Source organism: Pleurodeles waltl, chromosome 4_2, assembly GCF_031143425.1.
Source record: "Pleurodeles waltl isolate 20211129_DDA chromosome 4_2, aPleWal1.hap1.20221129, whole genome shotgun sequence".
NCBI lineage: Eukaryota > Metazoa > Chordata > Amphibia > Caudata > Salamandridae > Pleurodeles > Pleurodeles waltl.
Genome location: NC_090443.1, coordinates 504,070,464 through 504,089,711, shown reverse-complemented (window position 1 = coordinate 504,089,711; position 19,248 = coordinate 504,070,464). Strand labels below are relative to the sequence as shown.

Here is a 19,248-nt window from a genome sequence, read left to right as displayed (position 1 = left end):
ATTGCGAATCGCAGTATGAAACTCCTGGAGTTTCATACATTCCAATAGTGATTACTTAATTGCAATTCGCTAAAAATCGCAATTAGGCAATCGCTATTGTGAAGAATCATACATCTAGCCCTAAGTCTCCTAGTAAAGTATTCCAGGTCAGTGGTCCTTAACCCTCATAATTCCCTCGATGCTGGGAGCCTTCACCTTTAGGAGTGCAAAAGTGGTCTTGGCAACATGCGCCTTCTCTAAGCATGGAGACCTCAGTAACTGACACAGACTTCTGATGACACGAGCAGTGGGTGGAAACATTTGGTGTTACTGATGTGGTTAATGTTTGCAGCATCAAAGAGAACAAAGTAGGTGTCCCCTTCGAGACAGTGAGAGCTCAGCGGACAAGTACAAACGAGGCGTATAAAGGAAGACTGCCTTTCACATCCTGAGACAGTGATCATAAGACCTCCTTGCTGAACCACTGGGCCAGAGGCACTGCTCTGGGGTGGCAGAGACGTAGCCCACCACGCCATGCAGCAGAACCTCAACTACGGCTATCCCCCTGTTTTCTGGGTAGACGGCGTGGCTGGTGCCCCACCTGCACCTACCGGGCCACCCCTACCTCTGCGGAGGCCAGTGAAGAAAAGGAGGGATGGACCCTGGCTCTGCCTCTTTGGGGTCACTGTCTTGGTGTTCTTAGCTCTCACTGGAATAGGACTCGGGTTCTACAAGATCACCCAGCTGCAAAACGATCTGGATAGGATGAAGAAGGTAAAGTCCACTGCTACTTCACAATCCTGGAAGTGCTTTCATCTGTTTTCTGGGGGATTATGTAGGACAGTGTTACCATGAAAGATATTGGTGAGTTTAACTATGTTAGTTCTGGGAAATATATATATATATATATATATATATATATATATATATATATATATATATATATATATATATATTTTTTTTTTTTTACCAAAGGCATTGCTACAATGCCCACACCTTTTGGTGAATAAATGAATAAACCTCTTCAATTAAAAAACAGAAACAAGAACTCCGTTTGAAATCCGGCATGTGTTTGAGAAAGAATAAAATAGCAATGATGCAAGCAAAGCTGCTTCGAACAGGTATCATTTAAAAGTTTACATATTCAATTAGTTTCCTACCGGGGCCACCACATCCTGTGCCTCAATGATTATTCTATCTCACTTATTCAAAAAAATTGAGCAGCAGAGCTGCCAGTCTGTCATCACCTCTTACCCAAATATAGTACGGTGTATATGGTATGCGCTGCGGGCTATGTCATGCTTTGTTATATCTGAAGTTTTGCTATTTTATGCTGTGTTTTGTTAGGATATCATGTTTATGTTATGTTGCATTTCAAGCTTGTAAACATTTAACATTTAATTAGCACTTGCCCAAAGACCAGACCAGCATGTGGCAAACAATGAAACAATTACTTTGAGTGATTGTTTAGATGGTGAGATGTTTGGGGGACGGGGGGAGGGGCGGGGAGGGGCTTAGCTGGATGTTTGAGGTTTGTATTAAATCCTGATGGTTAGCAGATTAGTATTGGTTTTGAGCTCTACAGAAAGTATGTTTCACAGTGTTGAGCAGTGGACTTGGGATGCATCATCTCTCTTTGGAGGATCTCGAGAATGCACTGTGGGAGTTGTAGTCTTGTTCATTTTGAATGAAGCACTGGGCCTGAAGCAGAAAAGTACAATGGCTTGTAAAATGAAAGCACTGAAAACATGATGGAAAATGCTACCATTACCGGTGGAAGTGCTAAATCCAGAAGAGAATCACCCAGACATTGGATGATTTTCCTTTACCACCCAACTGTAAATTAGACCAGGTATCTTCTAATAACCCTACGGGATGAAGGACTCCCATCGAGTGTCAAACCTCAATGCTGATGCACCATAATGCTGGGGGTAATGGAATTGACATCCACACCCTTTTCACGCAGTCTTTACCTGGTGATACAGCCAAGTATTAAGAGATCTGCCACACTTCAGAGCAGCTTGGCGAGTGCGAATCTAATATGCGCGACTTCTCGCTCATCCATGCCAATGCTAACTTTAGGTGGGAAAGTTCCGATTTTTAAACCTTTTTTAAACCCCAAATTACATTACTTTATCCTTCTTAGTATGTTCTGGACCCCGGCAGGTAAAGAAGAAAGGCTGGCTATTGGGCTGGTGAAAGCCCCCGCCGGCCGTGTCACGTGCCAAGCGCAGAGAAGTTGAGTCTTTTATTTGCTGCGCAGAGCCCGCCTTGAGGATGCCTGACACCACGGGGAGCACAGGCAGTGGGTGTGGTACCGAAGTACCGAATGGCCGCTGCCAGCCGTGGCTAACCCAAAGTGGCTTCCAAGGCATGAGACGATGGCTAGTCATCAAAGAATCGGTTTCCTGTGTTCAAGGGTTGTTGAAGGCGCGAGGACGCGAAACTGCGAGTGGCGTTTCCTGTCAGGGATCGGGCCGTGCCTCTGCACGTGCAGTGGGCTGAAGTCAGTCACTTCCTAGTGCACTCTTAAAACAGGGTCAAGATCACTGCATAGGAAGCATATTCCGCTCTGACACATCTATGTTGTGGGCTGTATTGAATCACTATAGATTTTTGTTACAATCAGAGATTGTTTCACTTGTTACTGTTGCCTGCAAGCTGTAAAAAATCATTGCATGATCTCGTGTGGGGAAGTAAATATGTTGTAGAAAGGTCCAGGTACCAGTGTACTATTTACCTTGCTATTTACCTTGCTCTAGCCTAACTTCCTCTGTGGAATTTTGTAGTGTTTGCTCTTTGTACCGATTGTCTTTTTGCTGTCCGAGTACATCATGTTGCTTTTCTATAAAACATCTTGGAAGAATATTTTTAATGGTGTGCCACAGAAATTTTAGCGCATACGTACCCTGTCGTCCTGCAGTTCTGTAAGGGATTTTCAAATCCTCATATAATAAACTCAAAGAAATCTAGAAGGATTTATAAAAGAATCACTAGAAAAACATAATGTACGCGACTACAAGGAGAACTCCCAGACCAAAATGCCTCATGTGTGATCCTGAGTATATCACTTCATCTCTTTAGTGTCAAAATTCAGAGCCTTTGTGAAAGGGGAAACAGCACATATTAAACACTATGGAGCATATTTATAATCCTCTAGCGCCACCTTGAGCCACATTAAGGTAATTATTTTTTACTTTAACATGGCCCAAGGAGGCCGAAATCCCGTGCCCTATTTACAGAGCGGCGCAATGCATGCATTTACGCCACTGTGTAACCCTTTGCGCTACATACAGGCATAATGTATGGAAAGCGGGCGTTCCCGCATTAGGGGGGCCGAAAAAATGGCCCAAGGAAATCTGTGAGATTTCCTTGCGCCATTTTTCACTGCACTTTTTGCTCACAGCAGATGCCGATATTAAAAAAGCAACTTTAAGATTAATTGCGAAAAAAATGAAGAATCCAAAGTTTTATAGGCAAATTTTCAAGAAATGTTGCATCAGTTCTGGTGCCCCACTTTTCTTGCATCACCCTACCCCCTCCGAACATCACCATGGAAATGCTGTATTTACTATGCAGCGCACCATGGTGCACGTTAGCACAATAATTAGCACATAATTTATGACGCTATTGTAGCGCTTTGCTGGATTAGCCCCATAAATGATGTTGCTAGTCCTGCATAGCACAGAGAGGCCCATAGGTTATTATCGAAGCGTCATTTTAACGCCTGCCCTGGGCTTCCTTAATGCCCCATTGGTGTAAAAAAAAGATGATGGTAGGGCGGCGCAAAGAGGCTCAAGGGGTTATGAATATGCCCCTTAGGGCTATATTTACAAGAAAGTGGAGCATCAGCTGTGACGCACCACTTTTCTTGCGCCCCGCTACCGGCAACTAATAGCACCATGGCAGCGCTGTACTTACATTGCACCGTGGCGCACATTAGGATAATTGTGTCTTAATTTATGACGCTATTGTGGTACTTTGCAGGATTAGGCTATAAACAATGGCGCTAATCCTGCAATGTACAGGGAAGCCCATTGAAAGTAATGCCGATAAAAATGACACAGTGAAATGTTGTAATGTTGTGCCATTTTTACAGGCCTCTCACTGAGGAAATGCCCCCCGCATACATTATGCCTGGCACAGGCATAATGTGGTGCAAGGGGTTGCAAAGTGACACTTTGTAAATGTGGCAAAGGAGAACGGCCTCATTAACACCACATTAGCATGAAAAAATGACACTAGTGTGGCGCTAAGAGGAGCTGGTCCTTAAAGCTCATTGAATGTGGCTCTGGTCCTAGACTGTTCAGTTTGATTTCTGGTAGAGTCCACACACGCCTAGGCTACTTATGGCGGCTCGGATAGCTGTCTGATCACGTGAACTCTCATAACTAAATATGTGCACGAAGCAGGTGTATACTTCACGTTATACTCAGATATCAGCACCCCTCTTGGTGCTCAGGGGACCTTTAAAGGTCACCAAACAAGAGATCTTTGATTCATGAAATCTGAGCCCCTCAATATGGTGGGTAATATAGATCCGTGGCAGGGCGTTGGGGTGCTCAGGAAGAGGTATAAGAAACAGGAAGGGGAGAGCACTCCTTACTCATTTTTGGTGAGGCTCGAGTGAATTATTGTGTCATGATCTTGGCGCCACACGTGGACGTTGGTGGACTTAGGCAGCATTCCTATTAAGTATGGCTGAGAAGCCTAAACTCTAAAAAATAAAATAAAGGGAAGGGGAATTAATGACATTTATATTTTTAAAACAGAGTAACTACCGACTATTGGAATGATGTTTTCATGGAAAGAGCGCTATTTAAACTAGAGATCAGGATAAGGGTTTTGGATGAAAGAATTGGGGGGGCAGTTTAAGGAAAATGTTACGCAACTTTTTCATAGAAGGGTCAATACACCTAATGTAGAAAACATTGACTCGAAGTCATCTCTTGCAAAAACGTAATCATATTATCAAATACTTGCCCTCAAACATGCCAGGGCTGGACACAGAGTACTAAGCTATGCCAGTCCTAAAATGTGTGGTAAGTTATACTGTCTGTATTCCAGAATGAAATACAGGTTGACATTTTTGTACAGAGATATTGTTGCCAAGTCAAGATGTGGGCAGGCTGTGTTTGCGGGCCTTTTTAGTTAAAGACGTTTTTCCACTTTATTCTTCTAAATTGGAACCATCAGCCTGTATGGAATTTTACCCATTTCCTGCTGGTTCTACTCCACGGCTCCCTACTTGGTCTCCATCATCGACGCTGTTTACTCGGAACCACTGGCTTTCATGTGTCTTCCTTGCTTCTTGAGATTCTCTCCTGATACTGTATTTACCACTTCTGCTGGATGGAGGCTTCTACCTTGCATTCATTGCTTTGATGTGATAATAGAAATGAAATGGACATCTATCAGCGAAGAGCTGAAAATAAAGTCATATTTTCATGTAGGCCTCGAAGGCCCAACCTGTCTGCACAATATTTATATGCACATAAATACATTGGATGTCCTTTTTCTATTTTTACAGCCGTTTGCCAGCAGCGATGGGTTAACTTCATTCCTAGAGAAGCACACCGGTGAGTAGAATTTTACAGACTATGAACACTGGGAATAAAACTGGCACCACAAGGCCTTGCCAGGACCTCCATTGGTGAAGCTATCAATAGTGTGGCGGAAGCAGTGGAACCGGGGCCTGTAGGTGCGAGGGGCTCCAAGAGCCCCCGCTATTACTTTATTTTATGGTAGAACCGGAGAGCAGGGGACCCCATTTTCCATGCTTGCTCTAGGGCCGAAAGTGTCATTGCCGCCTCACTGAAGGCCTGCCCTCCACATGCTTCTCCAGATTTGCAGTCCCTCCAATGCTCTGTGCAGTGGCCTTTTCTCACCATTTCTCCTTTTCCCACAGTTTTAGATATATTTTGTATATTTTTTTCCATCTAGTGTTTCTGGAGTGGCATTCTCGCTATGCTTGTGCTTGATTAAAAAAAGGGTAATTCCTAGAGAAGCAAATGCTCACATTTGAAACAATAATCCTGGATTGCATAGCTGTCCATGGTAGGACGAAGGGCTAATCCTAAACTGTCTCATTCCAAAGTTTGAAATGAAAGGTATTCCTACAGGTAACCAAGCTATCAAATTGAAGAAAAGAAGCGACTTCATGTCTGGGTCAAACTAAGTATTAATTCTAAAGTTATGGGTTTTAAGTAGAAGGTCAGTTGACGCTGAATTTTATCTGGTTTTGATTTTGAATCAATTACCCCTGTACAGACACCTTTATAATAAAACCCTGTCCAGGCAAAGGCTGTTGGTATTTTCCTGGGGATACATTTTTGCAGTCTTGCTACAGAGAGGATTAGCTGTCTGCTGCAGACAGCATGACAACCAATACTTTTACATTTAGTGATGGCTCTGGGTCCGCCCCTTGCTCCTGACTGGATGGCTTTCTTGTCTGTTTCAGTTCCCTGCTCTTGATTCAATGGCTTTCCTCCCTATTCTCGTGTCATGTTTCACAGTATTAGACTTTTAGTACTCGAGAAGGGTACTTGGCTCTTCCTCTGCACTGCATGTTGCTCTCCTTTTTCACTATGCCTTTCCCTATGCCATTATAATGCTTGAGTATCTCTCTCCAGAGCAGTGGGTTTCAATCTGCCCTACTCCCATGTCTCCTCCCCAGCCCCTGCCAACAGTGAGAACTTCAGCTCAGTGTGTCTGTCACTCCCTCTGACAGCGAGTGAGCAGGGTGATTTCTCTCTCCCCTCAGCCTCCCCTGGCTCCCTACTCTACAGCCTGCCCCCCTTCCCACTTCCACGTTCCATGCCACCCGCGGATCTATTACACGTCAGGTCCGTCTCTTGCCCCGTTCTAGTCTCTCCTCTTCCTGCTCACACAACATCCCCTTGCCATATGTTTCCCTTTTGTATGCATCCATATTGTTTTGTTTTCTGTGGTAAATACAGCTTGTTTTTTTGAGCATCTGAATTAACTTAAGAGAAGCTGCTGAGGAGCTTCAGGAGAAGCTGGCTTTCCTCTACCATCCAACCTAGTTAGGCAGACTGCCACCACACAACAACCCTGCCAAGTGACACTCACCAAATGCATTCAAGTAAATGCCACCACATAATTGCTCTGAAATTTAATGGCAACACAATTCATCTCCTCTTTGATTTGGAGTCGCTCACAAAGTGCATCCCCGGTGTATTATCAATATTTGCTAGCTGCACTAGAGTGGCTGAGGTGGGGACTTTGTCCACAGTTTTCTCACTCTATTGTGATTCTGCCAGGGTGCAGAGAGCCCAGAAAGGAGCAGAGGTCACATTATCATGGTTACTGTGGCCACATGTAAGCCAGACAGTGACCTGAAAGATTTTAACTGAGGATTGTAGTGTATTATATTGTGTGGTTGTGTGACCTCAGCATGTAACACACTCACAAAACCTTATTGGGTCCATTCAAGCTTTTTTTGTGAAACCTCTAGTTCAACCATGGGTAGCTATAGCTTTGAGCAGAAAGGCTTACACAAGGAACTAAGGTAAAGCATTTACGGAGACCAAACAATGAACTAAGAAGGTTACGACACATGAAAGAAGTCCAGCACCAATTCATAAACACAGATTATGCTGTTATGAATTTAAGTCACCAAGGTGAGCAAAATTGAACAGAGGGTTCTGGAATTATCGATTTTTAGTGCAATTTAAATCTCAGGTTTTTAGTCCAGAACGCAAAGAAGCATTGGTAACATAGAGTTTGGGAACTTTCTAAAACTGTTAAACAGTTGTGGTCAAATACTCTTGCCCAGACTGGGTGCCCAATTTCGACAGGGAGAAGGTCAGGGGTGAATAAGGAATATTAGGACAGTTACTTGGTCACCAAAGCAATTTCAAGTCCACTTCTACACCTTATGTACGGACCACAATTGACTTCAATGGAGTGTCCCTGATGCTGGGAATACAGGATGCTGTGGGTGCTGTGCAGTCAACAAGGGGCTCCCTGGGCTTATTTCTTGGTCTAGGGAGGGTGACTTTGGCCACGGGGACCGATGACCACCAAAGTTCTCTTCAACCCAACAAAAATTCACTTATGACTGGACTACTGGGTTACTGGTCTAGGGTCACTTCAGTTCCAGCGATTTTCTTTGGCAAGGGCTAGTGTCTGTCTTTGATGACCAATCTGCACTCTGACCACTATCACAAGTTGGACAGACTCGGGTGCAACGTTTGGGTACCAAGGAGTGGTCTTCTTGGCTCCTTGTCACCAGCCAAGGCAATTTGATGAATGTGGCTACTGACTAGCCAGAATGATCTACTTCAGCTTTCATGGCCCTGGTGCTGAAACAGGGAGTCAGCTGACTGATTCTTGGAGCTCAGCTTTTCTTTTTGGGGCTCTGGAGCGACTTTTGCACAAGCCAGGCACCACAGGCACAGTCTTCTCTTTGCTAGTCCAATGAGCAGCAGATGCAGTCCAGTGGTTAGTGTAGCCTCTTTTGGAAGGTCGAGGGCTCAGCAAAGCAGTCCTTCTTCTTTCCTCTATCTAGACCAGATGTCGCCTGAGGTGTGGGTTCTAGAGGTGCCATATTTATGCCCAGAAAGTTCCCTCAGGTGATGAAGTGACCTCCCGCCTTATGACGACTTCCGTCTATGTGTGGCATCCTAGCTATTCCCGGGTACTCTATTCTGCCCACTCCCAAGATGTTGGAACCCATCGCTTGGTGTGGAGAGCATGGAAGCCCACAATAGAGTTGTGGCTACCTGAGGGCTACCCACCCATGAAAAATGGTTTAATAACTGTTTTCCCCTCTCTGTTCCTGCCGTCAGCCCGTGTACCTGAACAAAATAACAACCCCTCTAGAGTTTGGTTGCCATTTGCCCATCAGAGCTTGCTTCTTCTTTGAAGCTCTCCTCTTGGGCTGACACTGTGTGGCTTCCTGCGAGAGGAATACAGCACCTCTCTCTGCGGCAGGCCTCTATTGTTCCTGTGCTTGGGAGTCGTTCACACTTCTTCCCAGGAGAGCAGAGGACTGTCTAGTGGCAAGCATCTGTGAATGACCACTAGAATAACTGGGCAACAGAGTGCCAAGTTTTTAAATGTTGTCTTTTCTTAAAAGTGACATTAAAACCTACATAGGCATCTTCCGGTTTGACACCACAATTAATTTGATGCCTTAAAGTACCAGTTTTAGTAGTTCCATTCGGAAGTTAGCAGGGCTGAGATGTATTCCTGTAACTCTCTATTTGCCAATGGGGCTGTTATCCTTTCCACAGTGAAAACAACAAACTGGGGCTTTCACTGTCAGAACATAGACAAATCTCTGTCCTACTTAATAATATACAGCACCCTGCCTTAGGCTAAAATGGGCCTTCCTTGGTATATATACCATCAAGGAAGGATTAGGCTTGCCATAGGTTTCAATGGCAAAGTCGAAGTGGCAGTTTTCAAACTGCTCTTCCAGTCTGCAGTAGCAGGCTGGAGGATGTGTTGTGCCTTGTCAGGTTCAGGACGGCGCAATCAGTGCTACAGCCCTTGTTGGATATGTTAACGTACATGTGCTAGATACTCCTGGTACTATATATGAGGGATTTATAAGTAAGTTAACTTATGCCATTAAGGGGGTAGCCAGTTCAACACATATTTCGTACAGGGTTAGAACTCTGGCACTGGGGTCTGGTTAGCAGGCTTCAGTGCACTCTCAAAGTCAAAAAACAAGCAGCCTCAGTCTAAAACCTTGGGGGTGATCATGGAAAAAGAGGCATTTCCTTACAAGCTTCATGGTCCACAAGTGAGTGCCCACTCAGATATGGTAACTCAGTGCCCAAAGATCCCCTAAGGTTTCCCACACTTATATGAAGCTGTCTATCAGTGACTGGACCACTTCATAAATCAGGTGTGTATGTTTGAGGGCTTTGGCATCTGCAGCAGGCTGAGAAGAAAAAGGGATATGAAAATGCTACTAGTGCAGTGCTGCCCATCCTCTTATTCCGACTTTTGCTGGTGACAGTCAGATTCTGGTCAGCAGCACACGTGAGTGGGTCATCAAGAAGGATCTCAGTGGGTTACAGCTATGTTAGGACAAGAATGTCACCTGCATAGTAAACATGTGTGAACCTCTGCCGTGAGTAACCTGACTGCATGTGAAAACAGTATCCTGACTTTTTGCTGGCTCAGCTGTCACTCCAATCTAGCATGTTCACTGAGGTGTAGCACTGTTCATGGTGAATCCAAGGTCCAGAACCTGTTCTGTGATCTGCAGGGTTCACCAAACATACTTTCTTTTGCTGTCCATATTCTTGGTTGTTGATATGACGCAGTGGTGACAACATACAGATTTTTGTGGATTATTTGTTCTGAGTAGAACTTTTTTCTGTTCCAGTGGGGAACTGGAACATTTATGTAAAGTTCTGCATAGATGTAACAAAAAACTGTGATCTGACACTGTGAGTGAGTTTATGTATTTGTGGTAAAGGTGATAGCAAGACTCTATTTGATGGTGAGACTCTCTCACTGTGATCTATGGGATCCATTTTGGATTACCTCTGTTTTAGCATGAAAGAAGATGGAGGATGGGATCCGTTTCCCCAGACAGTAGAAGTGTATGGCCTGTTTCCTGAAGCTGGTGGAAGGAGACCCAGGCACTGAAGTGAAGGAGTTTGGGGTACTGTGCCACACTTAGAAATTCTGTAAGGACCTTCCAGCAGGGAATTGCTGAGTAGTGCATTTGGTGGAGAGGAAGTGAGTCAGCATATTCTATCTTTTAGAGGGGAGGACATTTCTATGCAGGACCTGCCTTTTGTCTTTGTCCAATTGTTACTTTAGGGAGGCTGATGACAACCAGGTATAGAGTCTTCACACTTCATTCTGTCCATGATTTGGAAGGCTCCAGTTTGGATTCACAGGCCTCGAAAAATCATAAAAATTTTACTAGACCTGCAGGTCGAGTAACTTGAATAATCTACTCAACCTAACTGTAATGCACTTGTCAGGTAAAGGAGTCTCAAATTGTGTGATGCTAGGCAGTTCGTTTACAGAGTCGCCTTTTTCTTCATTCTCTCATACGAGTGCACCTTAAAATATGTGAGCTCAGCATTTTTACTACACAAAAACTCTTTTGTTTGACTAAATAGACAAAATGTTTGCTCCATGTACAATAAAAATTTAGCCCACCTATAGGGGACAAATGATCCATGACTTGCTTCTTAGTTTACTAATAGCATTGCCATCAAGACAGGAGTGTTTCTCAGTTTATGTTGAAACATTCACACTTAATAAATATATTCATAAAGTATGATGTAGTAGCATATGGTCATTTACAGACAGCAAATTTCCAAGAAATGTCCAAAAACCTTCCCACTAACTTTCAGTTTTACAAATAAATCTTTGAAGAGTATTAACAGAACTCTGTGAAAATTGGGTTTCAGAAAACAAATGTATCTCTTGCACATCACTAAGTAAAGAGTTCTGATTTGTTTTTGTCCTTTTAAATTATTATTTTCATCACACATAAGTAAAAAAATGGGCTTTCACAACTATTGAAATATATTTTGAAATGTTTGTACAGTTGGCTTACTGTGAAATTAAAGACTGTATGGTGTCAGGTTTTACTAACAAACAACATTTAAATAACTCTTTTTACAGCAGATCAGAGAAGTTTACCTTACAAAACCCTGGAACTCTGCAGTGGGAAGGGAAATTAATTGCAAGACAAACTGACTTGTGACCTCTGTCTCCCAACACAGAGCAAATGTGGCATCATAAAAAGATTTAAAGGGGTCTTTATTGCCCCTCTACTTTCTGACTGAACAGAACACTTGTTCATTGTTAACTCACCAGAAGGGGCGAGGGAGTCCTAAAAGTAGCTCAACCTGATAACAAATTACCCACCATAGCGAGTGGTTGAGTACAGTTTTCGAGGCCTGACCCAGCATCATCAATGCCTGCTGTGAGAACTATCATCTTGCACAAAACCTGCGTCTGCACTGCAGGCACAGAATTTAATTTGAAAAGCAACCTCTCCAAATTGGTCCCAGGACCTTAAGCAGTGGCTCAACATCCCGTCTGGGAAATGAGTAGAAAAATAGGATTCAAATTCCCCACTTTTGTTTTTCTTGACCAAGTAAGGGATTGCTCCACAGAGTAGTTGCAAAGCTGCTGTGTGACCAGTGTTGGTGTCTGTAAGACAGTCTGTGTGAGGAATTTTTGCCTCCTCATACTACTGCCCTGAGAAACCTTTGACTGCTTGCCCTCGTTACAATGAGGGTCAACTGTGGAAAGGGTCACTTAGCCCAGTTTGCAGAATATAGTAGGACAGAATCCAGAACATCAGAGGCAAATTACCACAACTTCCACAGTTGTAGCTCAGTATCCTCTGTATGTCCTACAGCCAATTTAATAGAGTTTGACAGCTGCTTCTAAAAATCAGTGCATATGCTAAAGTTTCTTCATTAGCAGAAGCTAGTTGTTAGAAATGGGGTCTGTAGTTGGCAGAGGTATACACCCTTGCCCGAGTAGGGACCACAAACATAGTCAGGGTAAGTCACAACACAATCCAAATTATCCTGTGCCCACCCTCTGGTAGCTTGGCACTGAGCAGTCAGACTTAACTTAGAAGGTAATGTGTAAGGTATTTTTGCAATAAATCATACAGTAACACAGTGAAACCACGACAAAATACACCACACAGGTTTAGAAAAATAGATAATATTTGGAAATTTGTCACTTTTCAAAGGTTTAAAAGAGTCTCATTCTTAAAAAATAAACAGTTGTCTCTTTGTTACACACAGTACCTGGGATGTGTCAAAAATAAAAATTGCGGAGACCTCAGAGGAGGAGACGCGTGGAAAAATAATGTGTTGCGTAGGATTTTCTGACGCGGCACAGACGATGCGTTGTTTCTTTCCACCCTACAAGGGGTTTGCGTCATTTTTCAGCACGCATTCTTGGTTCCTCACTGCAATGCGGGGATATGTTGACACCCAGGGACAATGTGTTGAAAAGTCTTGATGCACTGGAAGAAGGCACAGGTGCTGCATCGATCTAGTAGATGATGCGTCAAATTTTCCGTCACAAGGTAGGCACTGCGTTGAATTTCCAGTCGGGAAGTCGGGACTATGTCATTGCGGTTGGCTGTGCAGCGATTTCTCGGCCACAATGCAGGTCCTGCATTGATTTCAACAGGCATTGGGTCAATTTTTCGACCCAAAAGGAATTTCTTGAAGAGGTGAAGTCTTTGTTTGCCCTGAGACTTCAAAAATGGGAGGCAAGCACAATTCAAGCCCTTGGAGAGCACTTCAGGGGAAGACAGAGTCCCTCCAGCAAAGACAGAGGCCAGGAGGGCAGCAGTGCAGCAGTACATCTCGGCGAAACAGTCCAGATGAGTCCTTTGTGCAGCTGGGTAGCTCCTCTGACAGGGTGCAGGTGTAAGTCCAGAAGTGTCTGATTTGGTGGGGTCAGAGACCTAGTTTATGTACCCCAAAATGCCTTTGAAGTGGGGAAGTCTTCAAAGAGTGGTTTTGAAGTGCACAAATTCCCATTTCAGCCCAGTCCTCTCTGCCAGGGTTCTAGTGGGGGGTTATCAGTCCTTTGTGTGAGGGCAGCGCACTGGCCTTTGGAATGTAAGTGTATGGCCTTCCACCCTTCCAGCCCAGGAAGACCCATTCAGTATGCAGGTGAATGCAGATGTGACTGAGTGTCCTGTGTTTGTGGTTGTCTGTGTGAAATGCACAATGAAGCTGTCAACCAGCACATACCAGACGTTGATTGGAGACAGGCTGTAAGGCACAGATGGTTTTAAGTGCAGAGAAATGCTCACTTTCTAAAAGTGGTAGTTCTAAAATAGTAATATAAAATCTAACCTCACCAATAAGCAGTATATTCAATTACCATTCTGTCCATACTAAATATGAGCTGGTTACCCCTTTCAGACCAGAATCAACCACTCAAATAGTATAGGAGGACAGCTCCAATGCTAGCCTATGAAAGGAGCAGGCCTCACAGTAGTAGCAAACAGATGTAGGTGTTTTCCACTACCAGGACATATAAAACACATATGTAGATGTCCAGCCTTTTACCTACGTAGCACCCTGCCCTATTGGTTACCTAGGGCCCACCTTAGGAATGACGTATATGTAGAAAAAGGGGAGTTTAAGTCTTGGCAAGTACTTTTAAATGCCAAGTCGAAGTGGCAGTGAAACTGCACACATAGGCATTGTAATGACAGGCCTGAGACATGGTTAAGGGGCTACTTATGTGGGTGCCAAAATCAGTGCTGCTGGCCCACTAGTAGCATTTAATTTACAGGCCAGGTGCCCTTTACTAGGGACTTATTAGTAAATCAGATATGCCAACTGGGGATGGACCAATGCTACCATGTTTAAAGGAGAGAGCATATGCACTTTAGGACTGGTTCGTAGTGGTAAAGTGTGAAGAGTCCTAAAACCAGCAAAAACAGTGTCAGAAAAGTGGAGGAAGGCAGGCAAAAAGTTGGGCGATTACCACCCTAAGGCTGTCAGGTCTAACACCAGTCTTATCTGCTGAGCTTGCAAGATCATTGCAAACTGGTGGTCTGCAAGTCCTTGTATAAAATGACATTTAAAACAAATTAACGAGTCCTTTTTAAATAGCAGGCATCTCCTACTGAACTATTGTTGAAAAGTAGGGTCGTGTTCTACTAAAACATCAACATCAAACTGGAACTGCTATTATTGATCTTTACTTTCTACACCATATTTTGTGAAATGCTAAAAGAATCACTATATGCAGTTGCTTCTGAATCCTCATTCGTTTGACTGGGGCAGTATCTGAATTGATTAATGTATATGCAAATGTGCTCCTCCGAAAACTGTTGTGTTGAGTCAGGACTTTTGTCTGTGAAACTTGTGAACACTGCATGCAAGTCCTTTCATAGCGGATTCGCAAGAAGGTGTTTCACAAGAAGCATAGGAGCTGCTCTCACTTGCAGCAGTGTAACCCGTGGACAGAATAATGTGTCTGTCTGTGTGGGAAAGGACAGTTTCTTCACTTACCACCAGGCATATTGGAAATATCTTCTTATTGTTGGTGTTGTGGCTGCTTTCTGGTTGGAGACCAAGTAGATTGAATCCTGAGTGTTAGGGGAAGAGGACTACAGGAAGAACAACCAACATGGAATGCTAATGATACTGATGAATAGTTTTATTGTTTTGTATTCTGCAGAATGAATTTTTAAACCCGCGCTTCCTCTTTACAGGGCTGCCTAATATATTAAGAGCAAATCAACATCCAAGGAGAGCAGCTCATTTAACGGGTACGTGGCTCTGTGTTTGTTTGTGGTTTTTTTCATTTCAACAAGTTTTCTTCTATGTCTTCTCCTGGTGCTACTTTGTTTAAGTCAAATTCAGAAATTCAGTAAGCACGTTGTGCATTGAGTACATTTCGTACAGAAACCTCTGCACCTTGTAGTTCGTTTACTAGACTTTGAAAAAGAAAAACCTCTAGTTCTTCGAATTTAGAATAAATTAATTGACCTTCTCATATTCATGTTTGCCTTATCCTTGCTGGTGGTTATTTGCAGTTAAGTGCTCCCCTCCTTCCAGGTGGCACACCTAGGGCCTGATTCTAACTTTGGAGGACGGTGTTAAACCGTCCCAAAAGTGGCGGATATACCACCTACCGTATTACGAGTCCATTATATCCTATGGAACTCGTAATACGGTAGGTGGTATATCCGCCACTTTTGGGACGGTTTAACACCGTCCTCCAAAGTTAGAATCAGGCCCCTTGTCTTTTGTCTTTCTCAGCGTTCTCTCACACTCCATCTGTTCGGCAACTGAACTGACAGGACTCCTGGGTCACATGCACCTACCACCCTTTGGCTTTATGTGGGTCTTAACGTGGGTGAAACCATCTAAGGGTGACAATACATGCAACCCTGTTTCACCTATTTCACTTAGAACGGTCCTGCAGACGCTACCCACCTTTTCCCAAATTTGTATCTACTCGTCCCATGCACAAGGCCGGATCCTGACTCAACCTAACTCTTTCATTGCCCACACATCAACTTCAATACAACCTCAATGCTATGGAACCCAGTAGCGCCCAGTCTCCCACTTAGACTTCCCCTTCAGCGCACAGGTTCCTGATTCACTCCTCCTCCACAGATTCCCCGTTATCAATTAGTGCAATGGTCAGTAGCAACTGCAGCTGGCGCCCAGCGCCGGACAAGACTGGCTAGAATGCCCGCCTGTCCGGCCACCAGCAGTCTCAGCAGGGCACTGGAAAAGGGCAATGTTCTTATGACACAACAAGATTGCTTCAATGAGTGGATTTTAAGGGACCCCGTGCTCCCTTGACCCAGATAGCCCCCCACCAGCCCATGGATGGGGAGGGAGACCCTTTCTCGTTAGCACCAAAGATTCATGGCAGCACTGACGTTGGCGTAGGTAGACAAACAGATTGGGTCAAGGGATGCACTGTCACTGAAACAGAAATACACTGGGACAATTACACATGCACATGGAATACACCTTCACTTTTATTAAGAAATAAACCAGCAATGGGTCAGGAAATACTCCAGCACTACGATTGTGGAGTTCCTCTGACAGTCACAAGGACAGAGAGTCAGGAGAGACCCTAATCCTAGGCAGGGAGTCACATATATTGGGTCAGCCAGTGCACTGACACAGGCTATAAAATAAACCCACACTACCAGTATTGTGCTTAAACTGTAAAGGCAATGGCACCTACCTCTTGACAAAATGGTGATCATTGTTCCACAGTTGGAAAAGCATCTTGGAAAGGTGAATTAAAACAATTCCCTACTCCACATGATAAATGTTTTAGGCTTAAGACTTGTAGCCTCCTTTCACAGGTTCCACAGTTGGACAAATCTTCTAATTCCAGTGCCCAATTGGAAACCAGATCTCAACCAGGTGACCTAGTGAATATTTATTGGCAAAAATAGTGGTTCTGTGCATTAGTGAATGCCAGAGTACTTTGATGGAGGAGGTGCTTAAAATAGATTAACGTGGCTAGAGGTCTTACAAAACAGGCAGCCTTCCGATGTGCTCCAAATTTCAGGATATGTGATCCAGTGAAAATGAGCATAAAAGGGAAAAGGGGCGGTAAGGGAAAAAAAGAAATCTTTGAAATAATGGTGTACAGTTATCCGCAACAGGTCAAGAATATTCATGTCTGTACTGTTTCTGACTACCCTTCTGCACGTATTTCCTCAGGCAAATCCAATGCAGACTCTCTGCCACTGGACTGGGAGGACACCCATGGACGAGCCTTCCTGGATGGAGTCCGCTACGTAAACCGAGGCCTCATCATCAATGAAACTGGACTGTACTTCGTCTACTCCACTGTCTACTTCCGGTGGCGGACTTGTGAAAATAAACCTCTCATTCATACTGTTTTCAAGCGGTCTCAAGTCTCCAGAAATGATGTGGTTCTACTGGAGGGCAGAAAAATTAACTACTGTGGCAACAATGGCTTGTGGGCACGGAGCAGCTCCTTGGCTGCCGTCTTCAACCTCACCCGGTTTGAAACCCTATATGTCAACGTGTCAGAGATCAGTCTAGTGGGTTTTGATGAAACCAAGACCTTCTTTGGACTTTATAAACTTTAGAGTTTATCCTTATTAGAGCACTGATCAAATTAGCACTGGCGGCGATGGAAAGCGAGACACCATTGAGTGCTGCTAACCCAGGAAAATGCTAAATCAACTGCGATAAGAGATGCAGATATCTTTGAAGGTGTTAGATGTGGTGACCTTCTCTTTGCAAGCTGTTGGTCACCAAAGTCACTACAGGGACCCAAAAAGTCTGGGATGAAAGCTGCATTGTTTGTCTGACAACTGACGTTCTTATAGGGCGTAAAGGAGACAAGCTTTTGACTTACTGTGACTCATAATGAGGACTTGTTAAGGTGGGTTTGCTGACAGTCCTTTGTTTGTTAGGTGGGTATCAGGACTGAACAATGGGGGTTAGCGTGACAGCTTGTCCTTATTGTCTACTGACAGTATTCAAGCAGATGATGATGATGGAAGGGGTGACACACTTTCACTCTAGGCACATGAATGAAGACAGTAATGAGTAGGGTGAGTGAACTCAAGGAATATAGACAGAGGAACCTAAAACGGAGGACAAGGAGGATAGACCCTCAACTCACAGTGGCAGTGCCAGGACTGTATGTGGAGAGTAAGGGTCACGCATCCTCAATTTACAGTGGCAGACAGTGGGACTGTATGATAAAGGATGGCAGCATTGGTCCTCAATGCACGTTGTCATACAGTGGGGCTGTATGAGTAGAGTAACAAGTACAGCACTTGGCCTCACAGGGGCAGACACCGGGGCTTTAACTCACAGTGCTAGATGATTTGGTTGGGTGGTTAACACAACCAGGAAAGCTCTGCACTGTGCAGTGGCAGACAGTGAGATTAGAAGCAGACAGTAAGACGGACAGAGCCCAATCAAGAGGGCAGTGACACTGCAGGGAGAGTAGGAGGAAACCCGAACCTCACCTTCCAGCAACAAACTCTGTCATTGGAGGAGGAAAGTATGATAGACGGACCCTCGCTTCCCAGTGACAGCTTAGTGGTAGAATAAAGCATGTCATCCATACTAGTCCACGCTGACCACTCACCTGCACTGAATTCAGGATGTGAGTATTCTCAGAAATATACGACGGGTTCCCCACACCAGGGACAATAGTACTGACCAGTTGGATGCCACGGTGGGTGGTGTACACGAGAGCAGACGAGTGTCCTAATTCAGAGTGTAAACAGTGTTAACCCTCACTCTGCTACTACAGCATGAATATCTGATCACATGGAACTCCCACATGTGCACAGGCATGTATATATGTCCCAATCTACTCTTAACTTCTCCTGGAGTTTTGCTTCCACCTGGACCAGGAATCCAACATCTCTGCACTATACACCAATGAAAGCTCACACAGCCGGCTTAGTGCCATGCTCCTGGGTTTATTATCACAAATAATCTCTCAGCTAGAGGGGCTCTTAGAATCCAACAAATACTTTACAAGATGCCGTGCTTCGTGCTTTATTTTTACTAATAATCCCTAAGCCAGAGAAGCGTTGTGCCTTGGAGGCTACAAATGCTTTACAAGACACTGCAAAGATATGGAAAGTCAGATCAGAGATAGCACATGACACCGAGTTAGGGAAGCATGTACCGACCTCACGCAAATTGTCCCTTATGGTTATCTCTCACTTCGACAACGAGGTTGCAAGCTTTGCTTGTGTATCTTCCTGGTTTAGGGACTGGGGAACCTTTAGCC

General features: G+C 44.2%; 1 protein-coding gene across 1 annotated transcript; it reads left to right on the top strand.

The window, feature by feature from the left end:
- The first annotated feature begins 497 nt into the window (after window positions 1–497).
- Window positions 498–17,575, top strand: LOC138293906 (tumor necrosis factor ligand superfamily member 6-like). The gene is made up of 3 exons (XM_069233193.1): window positions 498–753; window positions 5,510–5,558; window positions 17,181–17,575. Exons 1-3 carry the CDS (start codon window positions 514–516, stop codon window positions 17,573–17,575), a joined length of 684 nt encoding a protein of 227 aa, XP_069089294.1. The 5' UTR covers window positions 498–513.
- The last annotated feature ends 1,673 nt before the right edge of the window (window positions 17,576–19,248 follow it).